This window comes from Alligator sinensis, unplaced genomic scaffold (assembly GCF_000455745.1).
Source record: "Alligator sinensis unplaced genomic scaffold, ASM45574v1 scaffold1301_1, whole genome shotgun sequence".
NCBI classification, from domain to species: domain Eukaryota; kingdom Metazoa; phylum Chordata; order Crocodylia; family Alligatoridae; genus Alligator; species Alligator sinensis.
Window position 1 is genome coordinate 167,297 of NW_005842575.1, and position 17,207 is coordinate 184,503.

Consider the following 17,207-nt stretch of genomic DNA (forward strand, 5'->3'; position numbering starts at 1 on the left):
AATTGACCCTTAGGATTATATTGTTTGGGTTCTAACTGCAAAACCCCTTTAAAAATGAAGGCCTGGACTAGGACGACCGATTAAAAAAAACAAAAAAAAACAAACCCCAAAACCCAAACCCTACCTCCCTGGTTAAAATCCAGAGCTGAAAGACCAGAACAAACAGCTTCTTCAGCGTCTCCATTTTCTGGTCCCATCTGCTGCTGATGTTTCATGTAACCAGTGGGGGCTTCATGTTCTTAATTATTCCTCTTTCAGATACCGGCTTTTCTTGTGCTTCAGTGTGGTTGCTGCTGGTCAGTCTGGGCTGAAAGTTGCTCTGTTTTCCTCTCTTTCAGTCTGGTTGTGCTCTTGTCTCAGTGCCTCTTACTTGACCCTCATACAAAGGTAGAACATTGTGTTTTTTGAGGAACACAGGAAGTGCAGCCTGGCGCAGGCCTGAACATCCATCCAAGCTGCGTCCTCTCTCCAACAGCCACCGTTGCTAGATGCTTCAGAAAGAAACCAAAAAAACTCCATAGCAGGCAGACTTGGCTTCATCACATTCAGGTCACGTCCTCACCCCTAATACATAGAGACTTGGTGTAAGACCAAAGGTTTAACTCACTTTTGAGATTATTAGCATTAAATTGGCATATTGATTTTTCAGGTGAAAGGTCCAGTCCTGAATTTTCCACCTTTTCATTGATGGTCCCTTTGTGTATCACATGACAGGCAGAACAGAGGCTCCTGATCTGCTCTATCTGCTCTGTTAACTTTTAATCTCCTCTCCCCTCATTTATCTCCCTTCCCAGGTGAAATATCCCCAGCCTTTTCACTTTCCTCCTGACAATGTTTTGAAGCATCTTATTGTTTTCTGCCCTCATTCTCAAACTTCCTTCCTACCCTTTGTCAGAAGGGCCTGTCTGATGCTGTCTTTGTAGCCTGCACTGAGATGGAGTGCGCTGCAGTTGGTGCCTTTTGAGAGAGGCCTGGCAGCGTGCAATGGCTTGTTAGTCAAAATGATGCTTTCCCTGTGGCCGTTACCTTGCTGATGGGGTCACATGAACTGAATCTTCATGAACGCGATGAGTTAAAAACAGTGTGAATGCAGTCAGTGTGCTGTAGGGTCAGGTCACTGGACATTTGTCTTCCATACCTTTTTGATGTGCTGGGAGCAAGACAAGATTCAAAACTCTAAGTAACAATCACCTTTGTTCCACGTCCCAGCTTAGACCTGACCAGTCATGAAAGACACAGGCCACCATCACGCTTCTACTCCTTTGCTCAGGTCCTCACCTCACAGTCTGTGCTGCATCACGGTTCCCTCTGTGTTATTTTATGCTGTGCCTGTCACTGTGGTATCTGACACCGCTTGTACACTTCAGTATGTACGTCTGCCAGTGGAGCGGTGTTAATTTTCTCTGCTCTGAGCTTTTGAAACTCCTTAGTATTAAGAGATCAGAGCTTTGGGGGTGTGCAAGAAACCCTGAACACAGGAGCCAGTCTGCATTTGCTACTGAGTCATCCCAGCCTAACAAGGTCCTTGTGCCTGAGTCTCCTGCAGGGACACACCTGTGCCAGTGTCAGGCCTCTGCAGGGTTACCGTAATTAGTTACTTGCTCTCTGATATATTTTTGTATTTTCCTCCTGAGCTCTGTTTTTAGAAATGGCGAGAGGCTGGATCTCCAGCTTGTTCTCAGCAAGGCCTGCTTGTGGGGAATGCTAATGAATAAAATGATTGACACGGAGCTAAACTTATTGTGATAAACAAACTCAGCGGATTCATTATCATTAAGCAATAATTTAGAGCAAATGAGAAGATGAAGGTGGCCGCTGCTCTGCGAGCGAGGGGGCTGCTGCATTTGAGTCATCAGATTTGAATCGGCACTGGGTGTGAGCCATCGCCTGGCTGATGCTATTTTTGCTCCTTAACTCGGATTAGGTTTTCTTTAACCATTAACAAGACCAGGCAGGGAATCGGGCAGTGCTGGGAGGCAGGGGAGGTGGGCATCACTTTGGCTGCTTGCTGGAGCAGGTTTTGGGTGAAGAGAAGAATCCTTCAGAGACAAGAAAAGGAACTTGATGAAGAGAGGAGTAGTGTATGGTGCTGGTCTGCCCCTCTGGACTGGGAATCTCTTAATCTCCTGCCCTTCTAGACAGTCTGTTTCAGGAGGTGGGCCTGAATCTGTAGTTGTTTGTTCTTCACTGTAAATTAGCTGGTAGGTCTCCCAGGGGAGAGCTGCCTGGGGGTGGGAGCAGGGGGGAGTGATTCTGTTCCCCACTGCTATGGTGGAGCCAAGCAGCTGTTTAGCTGGGAGTTGGTTTTGCTGCTTTTGGTTCCTGGTACCTGGCAGCCAGTGACTGGGTTCCCACCGCACAGGCTGATGAGATGCCTCCCTCCATACCTGCCAGCAGGAGGCCTCTGCACCACTCTGGAGTTTTGTCGTCTTTTCCCCGTTCTTTTCTCTCTCATCTGACAGCGTTGCATGCCACAGCTCCAGCTGGTGGGTTCCCTCCTCCTCGGCTGTACAGAAGCAAACAGTGGGTGAATGAGAAGAGAAAGAAAGGGGGTCTCGGGGTTGTGCCTTGTTGCAGCAGCGCCTTTGCTCACTGTGCTCCAGCAGTCACAGAGTTGCCCTAGCAGCCAGTTCTTGTCTGGGGAGGAGATGAGCAGCTAACGGTGGCCAAAGAACAGGTAAGGGACTATTTAGAAAAGCTGGATGTGCACTAGTTCATGGGGCCAAACAGGATGCTCCTCAGGGTGCTGAGGGAGTTGATCAGTGCAATTGCAGAGTCATTGGCCATTATCTTTGAAAACTCATGGTGACTGGGGAGATCCCGGATGATTGGAAACGCAAATATAGTGGCCATCTTTAAGAAATGGAAGAAGGTGGATCCAGGGAACTATAGACCAATCCACCTCACCTCAGTCCCTGGAAAAATCATGGAGCAGATCCTCAAAGAGTCCATTTCTAAGCCAGGTGCAGTAGTCTGGGAGATAATCTTCTCTGTGAAGACTGGGGTGAAAAAGGCATTGAGCACTTCAGCCTTTCCTACATCCTCAGTCACTAGGTTGCCTCCCCCATTCAGTAAGGGACCCACGCTTTCCCTAATTGTCCTCTTGTTGCTGACATACTTGTAGAAACCCTTCTCGTTACCCTTCATGTTCCTTGCTAGCTGCAACTCCAGTTCTACTTTGGCCTTCCTAATTTCATCCCTGCATGCCCAAGCAATGTTCTTATACTCCTGCCTAGTTGTTTGTCCAAGTTTCCACTTACTATACACTTCCTTTTTGTGATTTAATTTACTGAAGAGTTCCCTGCTAAGCCAAGCTGGTCTTCTGCCATACTTGCTGGTCTTCCTGCACATTGGGATGGTTTGTTCCTGCACTCTCAATGAGGCTTCTTTAAAGCACAGCCAGCTCTCCTGGACTCCTCTCCCCCTCAGACTGGCTTTCCCGGAGATCCTGCCCATGAGTTCCCTGAGCGAGTCAAAGTCTGCTTTTCTGAAGTCCAAGGTCCTTACTCTGCTGATCTATAGCAGACCCCAGCTACGACATCACCCTTGTTGCTCTCCCCTCTGCCTAACCCAGAGGCTCAACAGGCCTGTTTCCAGCTTCATACTGGAGCTCTATGGATAAATGTAAGGGTTGCATGGGAGCTGCAGTCATATTTTCTCTAGACCAGGGGTGTCAGAGATGCAGTCCTGCTGCTCATTTGGTTTTATATAAGGCGTTGTCTGCTGAACAAAACAGACAAAGATGTGAGGGAGGGGGCAGCAACTTCACTGTGCATCAGCTGGTCCTTGGCAACAGTTTCCCCATGGGGACTAGAATCTAAATCTAATGAAGGAGTTGTCACATTCAGAGGGGAACTGCTTCAGCGTAGTCTCTACTTAGCACAAAATATGAGGAGTCGTATGAAACAGTGAAGCATCTGACACATGGTAAATCCACTACTGGTTTGAACTTGGTATACACATATGTCAGTCTGCCTTCAGCCCTAATGTTTGTATTTCACATATCCTAGTGCTTTACATGCTGATGGTAGACTGTACAAGCAAACGGTGTCGCCGTGGTGTACTCATTAATAGCCTATGGCTGGGATTTTCAGTGAACCCAACTAATTTAGAAGCACAAGTGGCACTGCATGTGTGAGGCAGCCAGACCTGCACTCTACGTCTCTACTCTCCCAGCATGTGCCAGGAATGTCTGAGCAATTGGAGCACAGAGTAACAGCTGAGAATGAGAAGATGGTGCTGCTGGTCCTGATCTTGCAAAGCAGCTGAAGATGGACCAAAGCTGTAACTGTCAGCTGTACTGCTGCTTGTAAGCCATGTAGCAACATCCACTATTAACTGTTATCGAAGCCAAACGCCTTGGAAATGTCTGGAAAAAAAAAGTGAATTACACAGCTTAATATCAATTCTTGCCTTTATTTTCTTTCCACCCATTTTTTTTTTCACTGGGGACTCAGAACAGCTTCAGTCAAAGGTACCTTTGTGAGGCTGATCTCGGATACCTGTTGAACAGCAAATGGTTAGCACAGCAGGAGAGTGGGGTTTCCCCCAGGATTTTAGCCTTCATTTTGAAATACAGGAGAGGACTCGTTAACAAAAACCACACACAGTTTGTCCACGTTTCCTTGACACTGAGCCAGAATACTGGACATCATTAAAAAGGTACAATATTCGGATTTGTCAATTAATCACATAACAGAAAACACATGAATGAAAACACTCTTTTACGGGACTATTGCTCTTACACCTAGATGAAGTGTTGACTACAAATGGAAACATGTAGCTCATTAATGAGAGAGAGTGTGTTCTTACTGAGACCATACCAAGGAAAAACAATCAAGACCTGAAATATACTGTGCTTGAATTCACCTTTAGGTTTTGAAATGTGACGTGGGAGACCCAGGGTGCAGTTACAGGATGCTTATTTGCCTGTGACAAAATATACATAATTTATACACGGAATAGTCCTGAGGTTGAATGCAGCTCTTACACAAGCTGCAGTGTTTTTTCACTTGTTAAATTGTGTACTGAAAAATAATTCTCTCTCTATATTCATTATAGTGCACATAAGGGACTGGGTGTGAGATGGCCTCTGAAAAAGGAACATATAAAATCTTTTACAGCAGATATTTGGGTGTTAACTTCATACAGTATGTGTAATAAACAGAGTATCATTGTTTCAGTGTTAGGCCATTACCTGTAGTCTTGTCAGACAGAGTCTGATTTATATTCAGGAGTGTGGTCAGACCATGTTGACTCAAGTACAAATAGATAGGAACGTAAAAAAACAAAAAGAAGTCTCATTAGAAAACTAGTGTGATTATACAAACTAAAGCCTGGACTTCCTGCAGAATTTCCTTTGGATTTTTTGTTAAAATTCAGGATTGAAGTTTTGTATTGTTCTACCTCTAGGAGTTGAATCTAGAACCATTCTTAAGATGGTGAAGACTTGCTTATTGTCAAAGCATGTCAGGAGTCTGAATACATTTTCTCTACATAGTCTGCCTACCGGCAGTATGTGTAAGAAATAAATGTGCGTCTTGTATGCTCTCTGGCAGGGTTCCATAGATTGAGTTGTCTGGCGTGGGTGTGAGAACTTTTTATGTATTTTGAGAGCAAAAAATGCCACTATCTGAAGACGAAAGCAATTTTAATCGCACAAATTTATATTAAAAATCTCTTGAATTGGCCAATGGTGTACTCGTTAATTAGTCTGCTCATTTGAGCTGTGAATTAGGTGCTGAAGGTGCCTTAAAGTGTTGGATTTTGCATGAGCTGGTGCTGTTTTAGTGGAAAAGGTGAAAAGCACATGTGATTTCAACATCCTTCCTTAAGAGCTTGCTGTCCTGATTTTCCTTTCGGCAAGAAAACCATCTGCTCTGCTTGTCACTTTTTTGAATGCTTATTTTTATTACTTTCAATATTAACAAAGAGCCTTTAATAATGTTTAGGGCAGGCCTTTTAAAAATCCCACACTCCCCCTCATTTCACAAGAAATAAACCAGCCAGGACTTCTCCTTTTTTCATGGCATTTTTTTTTAGGTGAAGGCTTTTCTCACATACATGGTAAACCTTGATAGAAAGCATTTAACAGTGTGCACTAACAAACTTGTACAACATATACAGTACATATATATATTTATATATATAGAACATTCTATATACAAACATATACAACTTTTTAGATCTCTACAGACTACGAGAAAATTTATAGTTATAGTCACAAGTGCTGAACATAACAGGAGGAGTCATTTGTAACTGTCTGGAAAGATGTAAAGTATGCAAGAGAGGAAAGCAAGACGCACCTGTGACCTCATGGGCATTTTAGAGAAAAAGATGCTCAAACAAAACAGGCAAAAACGTTCAGGCTGGAGGAAGATGCTAAATTCTTGTTGATTTTCTGTCAAGAGGAGATGCAAAGTGTGAGCTACTGCCTGGCCTCCCCCCTCCTTGTACAGCACGGCGTAAGCTAGAGCAAGTCATGTGTGGCGTAATGACTTGTTGAAGATGCGGTTCCCTCTGGGCGCACTGTAGCAGTTAATTATTAAATTGTTCTTGGGTTGGTGCAACTGATGCAGGAGTGAGCGAGCGAGGACAGAACACTATCGCTACCTCGCAGAGAAACAAGCTGAGAAGTTACCTAGAACTACCTGTCAGCCCAGTCACTTACCATCATTTGCGTATTAACTGCTACCCAGCTGAGCAGGTCTCCCACTCCTCTGCCAGGTCTCTGGTTGCTGCAGCATTCCACTGGTACCAGTCAAGATGGCGAGCCTGGCACCAAACCCGGACCAGAGCTGTCCTCTTTATACTAGGACACCAGGGGTATGGTACAGCTCGGAGCCTGGTGGAAGGACTTTCCTCAGTCTGTATGGCTGTGCTCCTGCCCTGTCCCTGGGAAGGGATAAAAGCTGTCTCCAGTCCTGCAGTGCGGTTAGGAAGAATGGGCTTTACCAGGGGTGGGCTTGGGAGGTGGATGCGTCCACTGCGGGAAGTGGGCTTTTGCTGCTAGGAATATTAGTGCTTTGGTGGCTCAGCCTGGAGCAAATGCACCACTCACAGTGGAGGTGGCCACACCATCAGGCTGCTGATGTTGCTGCACTTCATAGGGTAGTTGTGGGATGTAGGTGCCAAGGAGCAGCTGGTTTCCCTCCAGCAAGTGAGGGCCAGGGAGACCACTTCCCACCCAGTCCATGAGCCTTCCCCTGCAAGCCTGGTGGTCTGCCATGTGCTGGGCCACTAAGTTATTTGTTAAGCTTTGAGCACTGGAGCTAAGCAAAGCCCAGGCCTGTGTCTGTGCTGTCTTCAGTGCTCACTGTGACTGCTATTGTTTTGTGGTGCAGGACACGCACCCGCTTGCCCAAGTCAGCTGTAACTTGGCTCGGCATTGCTCTTCTAAGCTGTGAAGAGACTTACCAAGGCTGCAGGGCGCTGAATTCCTATCCAGGTGTAACAGGAATCTGAGCTGAGCAGCCTCTCAGACCTAGGCTGTTTCCTTCAATCCCGCAGCCTGTGCAAGGGTGAGCCCTGCGTTCGGAAGCCTAGTTAAATACCGCAAAGGGCAATTTTCTCTTGTGAGCAGTGAAGAGCTGAGTAGGAACAGAGGGTCTGAGAGCAAGCATGGGAGCCTGAGTGGTGCTTTCCATGGAGAGGCAGGATCTAGGACAGTGTCCTGAGGCTACCAGTGCCCCATCCACTATATAGACCTGCGTGAAGGAAAGTGACTAGGCCTGAGCTAGCCTCTGCATCAAAATTTTACAGCTGCACCTACCTGGGGGGCACCAGCCATTGCCCATCATTCAGGGAGACTGAATGTAGGCATCTCTCCCACACTCCCTACTCATTGTGCATGTGCCTGAAAACAGGACTTGGGTGCCTCATTTCTAAGCTGACTGTAAGCTCCACAGTTGACTCCCCCTATGACTGTTGTGGACGTGTTGATGGTGCAAAGGGTTTTAACAGAGCAGGAGCGAGAGGAGTCAAAGAGCAGGTGTTCTGTTCATGCACCGACGATAAAATGCTACAAGAGAGACCCAGGTCAGATGTGCACAATAAGGGGAAGGAAGAGCCCCCAGTGGAATCAGGGAGTTGCTTACTGCAGTGACACCTGCTTGCCTTTCCCCATCTAAACAAGAGGCCAAGTTCCCCACTGTCTTGCTGGCTGTGCTGGTGAGGGGCCCTGCTGCTGACTCAGGCTCCTCAGTGCTGTGCTCCCCATGGCAGGGTGTGGAGTGGTGCAGAGCCAGGCAAGCCAGGGGAGGAAGTGGTCTGTGCACAATTCAGTCTGCAGGGCTTTGCAGATGCCTCTTAGCTGCTTTGTTCTGTATCCAGCTGGCTTTAAATTGGGTTACCCGGCAATTTCCTAAGCATTATCTGAGTATAGCTTAACTTCCCTGCAAGCTGCTGAGCGGCTGCAGTCTATTGGATGTGACAGGACTCAGCAGCTTGTAGCACCGCACCCTCTAGTTCCTCCAGCCGGAGCAGAAATTACTTCCTGATAGTCTCTTCTGCGTCTCAGCCTGACTAACAAGGCAACCAAGTGATTCAGAATCTCCTAGGGTGATAACTGCGATAAATCCAGCCAGCAAGGGACACGGCCAGCCAGCAAGAACCCTGGCTCTGCACAATGGCAATGCCTGTACCCTCCAGGCTGCAGAAACGCTGTGAACTCAAGCTCAGGTGACATCCCAAGTGGGGCCTTTCTAGACACCGAACAAAGCAATGTGTTGGCCGTAGGGTTTTGACGCTGGTTTATTCTTCTGCTAGGAATTAAACAGCACTGCTGGCTGCACGCTAAGGTTTGCCAAGGGAAAAAAATAGCAGCAAATGAGAAAATGCAGCTCACCTCGTGTTTCTATTGAGAGCAGCAGCGGCCATGCTCCAAATGTACTGGCTTTTTGAACTGTGGTTTTTAAAAATAAAGATTTTTGCTGTTTTAAGTATTTTTTTGCTCAGAATAGAAATAAATCCCATTTTTTCTTAGGTCACAACATGCTTTCTTTTTCTGTTTTGTTTTTTTTTCTTTTAGGATGTCAATTCGTCATGCAAATTTTTATTTGTTTTTATAAGTGCATTAACATTCTAGTTTGTACAAGATATTTTTAACCAGAGATTCTCCCCACAGTTCGTAGCTAGAGTTTCTGAAAAACTACATGCCAAAGTGACTGTTGAGTTCTTTTTGGAAAAAGACTACCTACATCATGTGTTTGGACTAAATACCATTCCAGGCTCCATCTTGCAGATGGTGAAACTTCTCCTCGACCCCCAGGGGTGGTGAATCCGATGAGTAACAGGAAAACGTTTTCTAGGAGAAAGTTTTGCTTCTGTCCAGTGACTGGCATTGTTGGGAGTAAGCTCCGTATCCCCGAACAGTGTTCTTACCCAGGCCAGGTGCAGCTTCATGGCAAATCTAAAACTGGTACCATTTCTTGTCCTTGTATTTCAGCATCAGCTACAGAGATGGGATATAAGCAAAATGACAGTGAGCTGTGAGCACTTGCTCTGCAGGTGATCCGGTTTGTACCAAGTTATTCTGTGCTATACCTCCACCACTGTAGTGGAGCTCTACCACTCCAGAGTGAGGTTGATTAATTGCCGCAGCTTTCATAATGTGATTGCCACTGCAAAAGCACCACAGCAGCATACTTTTCTGCTGTGAAATACTTACCTTGCACCCAAAGGCTGCTTTAACTTTCTCTTACGCCTCGGCAAAGAATGTCACTTACCCATCGTTTTTCACTGGGGAGATGCTTCTTGGGAATTTCTCTTACAGATCTCTTACATCAGACTAAATAGGAACTGCTAGAGACTTGCTGTTTGCTACTCCCTGGCACTGGTATACACTCGATGTGTCCTATCATCTGCCAGTACGAGCTCTCTTTCTTTCTCTCTGTATTTTACAGTGATTATCCTGTCAGAGCACTTTTCCCTCACAATGAACAGCCAATGACAACAGCCAATAGGAATAAAAAAAAAGCTCTTTCCTGGTGGGGGTCAGCTAGCTGGACCAATGGCTGGAAAGCCAGAATTACAGGTAACTATGCCTTAATGATCTTTTACCTAAGGCAAATTGTTTCTGCTGACTCCTAACCCAAGGCAAGACTGGATGTTGGCACTCTACTGTTTTAAGCAGTTGCATGCTAACCTGGCCTGTCTGGTGCAAACCAGTTTAGCACGACCATGCTCTAGCAGGGTCTGACACCCAGGTCCCTTTGCCTGCTTATTTGCCCCAGGCTCCTTCCCTGCATGCTGGCCTACATCTGTGCTTCCACCCTAGCTTCCCCTCTTCTGGTGGAGGAGATCGTCTACCACACATGGCCTCTTTGACATGTGTGTTTAGGATTGATAGTAACTTTGGCTCTTAAGCTTCCCATAACTGAGCATTTGGCAGTAGAGAGAATCTAAACAAGGCCCTCAGAGACAGTAATGAAATGGCCCTCCTCTTCCATTGCTCCTATTAGATACAAGGCTCAAGAGCTGTCCACTGGAGAGGTGCTGGGTTTCCTGTGTTGGCAGGAGGCACACAGTGAGGGGTCAGTGAATAGCGGGAACAGCCATCTTAATGGCAGGCACTTTGTGCCCTCACCTTCACTGAGAAGATAAGACCCAGAAGCAGTTCTGAAGGAACTTATGAAGAAAACTTCCCAAGTGTGGAGTGAACATAAGCAGAGCAGAAACACCTGCTTGAATTTGCAGAGCCTGACCTCGCCCTGAGGTAGGCAGTGCCCCAGGCTGAGTGCCAACTGCTTAGAAAAGACTGAGAGAGAGGATAGACAGTGTCTAAGACAGAAATGTTGCCCCGGAGTTTCCCATCATCTTGGGGAAGGGGGCAGAATTAGGTGGAAGGGCAGTGGGCTGCGATTGTTATAACGTTCCAGAAGCGGGGGCAATCTTCAGGGGCTCCTGGTCTGGGGCAGGGCCTTGGGATGTGCACAGGCCAAGGATGCCTACCTCATGGGCCTGCTTGGAGAAGGCTTCCGCGCTGGCCATCATGCCTGCCGTCTTCTCATCCAGCTCTCCCAGCCGCTGGCCTCGCTCCTCAAGGGCGACGCGTGCACGAGCTAGGTCTCCAACTACGCCCCCAGCGGCGCCTTTCATCCCTTCGATCCCGCCTGACCCAGGGATGAGCTGGGCGAGGCTCCGGGAGGCTTTCCCAGCGGTTGCCTCACCAACTGGAACGGAGACAGACACTCAGGCAGAGACAAGGGAATGTCCTCTTCCCTCTGCACTGGGCCGAAGCACTCGGTTACATTGCTGCTGACTGGCAGCCTAACCCTCATGGTCCAGCCAGGCATGAGAAGACCCCCCACTCCAGTACTGGGCCCAGCCAACTGGCCAGGTGCCCCTCCTGTTAAGGAAGGAGATGTTTTTGGGCAGAGAGAAACCAAACGTTCTTCAGCACTTTTTCTTCTAGCACAAGGGTGGGCAAAATCCAGCCCGTGGGCTGAATCCAGACCACAAGGCCATTCTATCTGGCCCACGGGGCCCCTAAAAAATTTAGAAAATTAATATTTATCTGCCCTTGGTTCCTGTCAGAAATGACAGAAACCAGGGGCAACAGGACCCAGGGGAAGCCTGGCAGGCTCCCACAACAGCAGGGCCTGCCTGGCTCTGCCCCAACAACCTGGGCCTACCACCCTGCCCGAATATCAGGTAAGGGAGAAAATGGGGGGGAAGGGCAGGGAAGTGGCCCGGGGAAAAACTAGGCAGGGGGTGGGAAAAGTGGCCCCTCGCCCACCCAGTGCCCAGCGCCTCAACCCCGTGTCTAGAGCTCCCTGCTGCAGCTGCCTGCAGCCCACGCAGGGCTGTCTGGAGCAGGCACAGGCAGTCCCAGGGGGGCTGTGAGTGGCTGCAGCATGGGGTGCTGGGCATGGGGCAGGCAAGGGGCCGCTTTTCCCCTCCCCCCCGCTCAGCACCACTTTGTAACTGAGCCCTGCAGCCAGCCTGGGCCCCACACCAGCTCCAGGCTCACCCGTTGGGGCTGTGCATGGTGGCAGCAGCTGTGGCCTCCCACATATGCCGTGCTGGGCTATGTTTGCTGCCATCGCCTGTGGGCTGCCCAGTGCACGAGCTCCAGGTGGGCAGCAGCAGCAGCAAATGCTGCCTGGCATGGCAAATGGAGGGGGTGCAGCTGCTAGCACTGGGGCCCCGCACTGTAGCCGCTTGCAGCCTACGTGGGGCTGCCTGTGCCTGCTCCAGACAGCCCCGCGTGGGCTGCGAGCACTTGCAGCAGGGAGTCCCAGCCGTGGGGCAGGCGAGAAGCTGCTTTTCCCTGTGGTCAGCACCAGCTTCTTTCCTGCCGGCGAGCAGGAGGTCAGGGCTGTGCATTGCCCCCCGCCTATACTGCAGGGCTGGGGGGCACTGGGTGTGAGCAGGTGGGGAGCCAGTGGGAGCACGGGGGCCTGCACCAGTGTCCCAGAATCAGTGCCAGCGGGGCCCAGAGTAGGATGGCAGAAGCACGGGGTCCCAGCTGGCAGGGGCTCTATGGAGCTGGGCCAGCTCCCCACTTTCCCTGCTGGTACAGCCCAGCCTGGCTCCACAGACCCTTGCCAGCCTGTGCCCCGCTTTGGGCCCCACCAGTGCTGGCCCTGGGACATTGGTCCCAAGACATTGGGACATTGGTCCCGAGATGGTGATTAGGGGGCGGGGCACCTGTCAAGGGGTGGGACTACCCATGCAGCCCTCGACAGCCTCCCAAACCGGGTAAGCGGCCTTCCACCCAAAATAATTGCCCACCCCTGTTCTAGCAGAACCTGGAAGGAAAATTCTCCCTCCCTTCTTCTCATTCAGCTTTTGTGGTTACACAAATGGGCCCATTCCTGCCTTATTCCTCACCCCCCACCACTTCCCTCCATGCTTAGGGCAGAGAAGCAGCTATGTCAGCACACTGTGTTTTGTGTTGTAGGAAGCATCACTTACAGAGCTCTTCTCTGTCAAAGTTTTGTCCACTTCCTCCAAACAGCCCCTTGAGAAAGCCTCTGTTCTGGGCTTCTGGTGTTTCCACTGGGGTAAACAAATCCCCAAGCATGTCCTGGCCAAAGGCAGACAAGAAAATGGGTTAGGAGCAAGCAAGGTCAGAATCATTAAAGATGGAGTCACTGATGTGGGCTAGTTGGTGAACACAAAGTTACATTAATCCTGCAGCACCTTGCATTGCAAACCCGGTGCTAGGTGAGCCAACACCTGAATGGCACTAGTCAGCTGGTGAAAAAATAAGCCAGCTTTCCTACTACGTGGAACAGAGCAGGTCAGGCTGGCCAGGGTTACAGCTGAGGGAATAGCGGAGGGAAAAAAGAATGGCGGGCGCAGCCTGTTGGCTTGTCTGCGCCCATTCCCTTTCTGTGTGGCTGTTTTAGTGGAGAGCAAGTTTTGCAATCAATCTGTGGAGGAAGAAACACTGCGGATGAGCTCACACGGCTACCTGCAAGCAGGAGAGGAAGCTGCGTTACCGTGCAAAGCTCTGCTGCGAGTGATGTGTTTTGCCCCCATCGTGTGCCAGCCAATGAGTTCCTGGCTGCTCTGTTTTCCTCACTGCTGTGAGCTTCTGCTCAGTGCTGCTAATGCTTAGGAAGAGGGCTCAGGACGGGCGCTGAGCTTCCACCTTGGAGCTCAGGTTTAGATGTGGCTCGTGTATGTACCTGCTTCTCAGCCAGCTGCTGACTTACTTTTCATGTGGTGCCCACTCTGTGCATTCGCAAGCAGGCCAGAAGCCTGGACCTGGGCGCCAGTGGGTCCCTATACCTCTGCAAATCAGGTTTTCTTTAGACACCCATTCAGGGAGTCCTCTCCCTGGTCAGTGAAGCCCAGTGCAGGGACTGAGTGGAGCAACCATGCCCCATGAGGTTCCCTGGGATGGAGCTGTGATCTCCCCTTCCTCCTGACTTCCCTTGTCCCTGCTCTAGGAAGGAAGCAAATGGCTGCACCCATTCTCTGCAGAGAAATCGTTTCCTTCCTGCTACAGTGCAGGTAGTGTTGGGTGGGCAAGAAGTGCTGGGTGGCCCCCTCTCCCTCTGTACAAGCCAAGACACACGTAGCCCTCAGGAAGTGCAAGGAGCCTCCATTGCTCACATGGCCACATGTGCCCTTCCTTGTCCGCTGCTCATCCTTTGGAGATATGTTCAATCAATCATCCTGGCACCAAGCACTGACCATGTGCCCTTTCTGCCTACTGCTTGTCAGTGCAAGCGTGCCTGAAACCTCAGTCCTGAGAGCAACAGAGCTCCACAGCCATTCCCACAGCCCCAGACATGCTGCTCCCCAAGGCCCAGCAAGGACTGGCAACTCTCTCTTGTTCAGTTTGCACCCCACTTGCTGTTAATCGTACAGCTGAGACCCTGCTTTCCAATTCTGCAGCTCATGCTTCTTTCCAAATAGCCCCGCGCTACCCTCCTGGTTCAATAAATGACATTTTAATTTGCATTTTGATTGTAAAACTCTAACAGGGTGAAGCCTTTTTGCTTGGCATAAATGAGTTTAATTAGACCATCTTCATAGCTGATGCATTTTAATGTGCAGTGCAATGGGAGGAACTTTCCTCATCTGGGAATCGGCAAAGCCAGCTTCTGTGGAAGCAGCTAGTGCAAATCATTCACAACTTGGTCTAACCCAGTAGTGCAGACAGTCTGGGGACTTTAGCAGGTTGAAATGTGGCCTGGCCTGCCTGCTCCTTCAGTCAATTTGCTAAGGCAGCTCAGCTGAGATGGTGGGGCTGTACTTACTGTTAGATAAAAGAAGCAACACTAAAACCTGGGCCATGCGTGGATCTTATGGACTCTACATGGTGGGGAGGGTCCCACCACCGAGGGGGCTCCTTGGTTCCCATCCACTTGTGCCCACATGCATGCTCCACACCTGGAAACACAGCAGTGGGCGTACACAGGCAGGTGCTCACACATGGTGCCAGGGCCCACCTCCACTCTGGTGCAGACAAGTCCCATATCTACCAATACAGACGGACACTTCCCAGTGCCAACCACTGGTCATTTTTCAATCCCCCATGTAATCTTAAAACAAGTCCTCAGAGCCGGGGTTTGGAGTATGCCACCTTGACACAGCAGACAGAACAGGAGGCACCAGAGGTTGCCACTTCCAATGAACTTCCAACTTCTAGCCAATAGCAGGGGGCTGGAGCTACAAGTGGACAATTTAACTGGGGAGACTGAGGACTGAAAACTTCACAGCCGCCAAGGGGTGAGTCCTGCAGGGCCAAAAGTGAATAATGGAGAAAAATGGTCTTTCACTGGAGCTTCACACTAAATTATTTTGCCACTGCAGGAAACTGGTTCTCTTTTCTTTGGAAGTGTTGGCACAAATGGCCACTTCTTTGCACATGTGACGCTGCCACTGGTACAGCAGGACAACCAAATTTTCTTGATGATATTTGGAGCGTAAGATTCCAACGCAAAAATAAAAGTATATCTGGTTTACGAGACCTGTTTGAAGAAAGGCGCAGTTATACTAGGTTTTAAACTGGAAAGCGGGGTATCAACAGGTGACATCATGAGAACGATGCGAGTGGTGAGCTCAAAGCACTGGTGGCACAGAGCTGCTGGCTGCAGTTGAAGGCAGCTGAGCCATTTGCAGCCCTCGTCTGTGGGAAGAGCCCTCCAGCACGAGGCCACTAGCCCTCTAAAGACCTTGCCACGTTACCTTAGAGCTAAGCCGCACTCTGGCTAGCTACATGTCTGGGGCCTACCTGTAAGTTGTCACACATCTCCTGGCTGTAGGTTAGCCGCTGGATCTCTGTGGGAGAGCTGAGATACAAAGCTTGCCCTTCGTTGGTGAAACAAAATGTCCGTGCTATCCTCATATCCGTTACAGGCAAGTAGTTGACATCCAGCATAGGGCGAAGACTGGGCAGGCTGAAGAGGAGCAGATGGTTAGGTGGAATTTGCATAAAGGGACTTTATTTTACTGCACACAGTGCAAACCCACAGGTGGCTTTGTGCTTTCTGGGAACCACATTTTGTAACTTAGTAATGTGATGTAACTTAGCAACCCACTCAACTTGGTGGTTAACTGCAGCAAGTCCTAAGTGGCTGAAGCTAGCTGGGCTAAATGGACATTATCCAGCAAGCAAGAGCTGGTACTTCTGTGATACACTCTCACTGTCAAATGCAATCTAGGCACTAGATGGTGAGATGGCTTTCTAACCCAGAGATCTTCTCTACTACAGCAAAACTCTTATGGCTTTCTTTGAAATGTGTGCACACTAAAAACATCCAGGTTTGCTCTACACAGGGAAATTACTGCCCCCTGAACTAGGCTGTGGATTACAGCACAGAAGTGGTTTAGGACTAGTCCCATCACCCCCCTTGTGGACACTCCTAATGTGTAGCCAGAGTGCCTATGGGCAAAGTCACTTGCTCCAGCTTCAAAGAGGAGCAATCTGTCTCCCACAAACAGATTGGGCTGACGTGCCCATGTGGAGAGTCACTGCAGAGCAGCCAGAGAGCTGCAAATTCACACAAGCTTATTGTGCAATATCCACCCCTGGAAACATGCTCCCTGCCCTGGATCAGCCTGCTGGCACCATGGTGCTGCCGCTCACCGCACAGCATTTGACACCATTGCCTTTCCCTGTTTTGCTACCCGACAGGATTAGGGAAGTACCTCAGTGTCATGATATGCCCGTTGGCGCAGAAGCAAGCCAGGCAGACGCTGTTACAGAGGGTCACCACGTCTGCTCGCAGCAGAAAGGATGTTTCTGTGATGTTATGAATGTAAAGGCATGTCTGGGAAGGCAGTGAGAAGACTTTGGCTTGTTTCTCTGAGCAGACGACTGCAAACTGGTGCTCGCCCATGTCCTGGGAGGTGGAAGGGGAGTGCATGACAAGTTTCCTCTTTCTTGTTTTCTCATTGTCATCTGTGCTGTTTGGATCTCTCCACACTTCATATGGTGGGTGGATCAGCGCTCCCATGCAGTCCAAGCATGCAAAGGTCAGCACTGCTCCCTTCAGCGTCAGAACCGTACCTGTAAAACAAGGTGCTCTCTTATGGGCACATGAGCTTCCACACAGCCAGTTGTCAGCACTGCCCTTGCACATCACCATGCAGGAGCATCTAGGCTTTCCTTTTTAGCACATGTCACAGAACGGTGCAACTCACTCCTCCCATTTTTCCTGGCTGCTGCCCTTTAAGACTGCTGAATCCATTTCCTGGGTGTTCAGCCCCCTCCACAACCTCTGTCACCAGTGTCTGTGGCTCTT

General features: G+C 49.3%; 1 protein-coding gene across 1 annotated transcript in view; it reads right to left on the reverse strand.

The window, feature by feature from the left end:
* Nucleotides 1-6,228: 6,228 nt before the first annotated feature.
* STXBP5L (syntaxin binding protein 5 like) overlaps nucleotides 6,229-17,207 on the reverse strand; it is a 253,207-nt gene continuing 242,228 nt past the window's right edge. The window contains exons 22-26 of the mRNA XM_025214254.1: nucleotides 16,612-16,972; nucleotides 15,695-15,860; nucleotides 12,919-13,030; nucleotides 10,951-11,171; nucleotides 6,229-9,451 (exon numbers count right to left, since the gene is read on the reverse strand). Of these exons, the coding sequence (XP_025070039.1) occupies nucleotides 9,410-9,451; nucleotides 10,951-11,171; nucleotides 12,919-13,030; nucleotides 15,695-15,860; nucleotides 16,612-16,972 (902 nt within the window). The 3' untranslated portion in view covers nucleotides 6,229-9,409. The remainder of the gene's footprint in view (nucleotides 9,452-10,950; nucleotides 11,172-12,918; nucleotides 13,031-15,694; nucleotides 15,861-16,611; nucleotides 16,973-17,207) is intronic.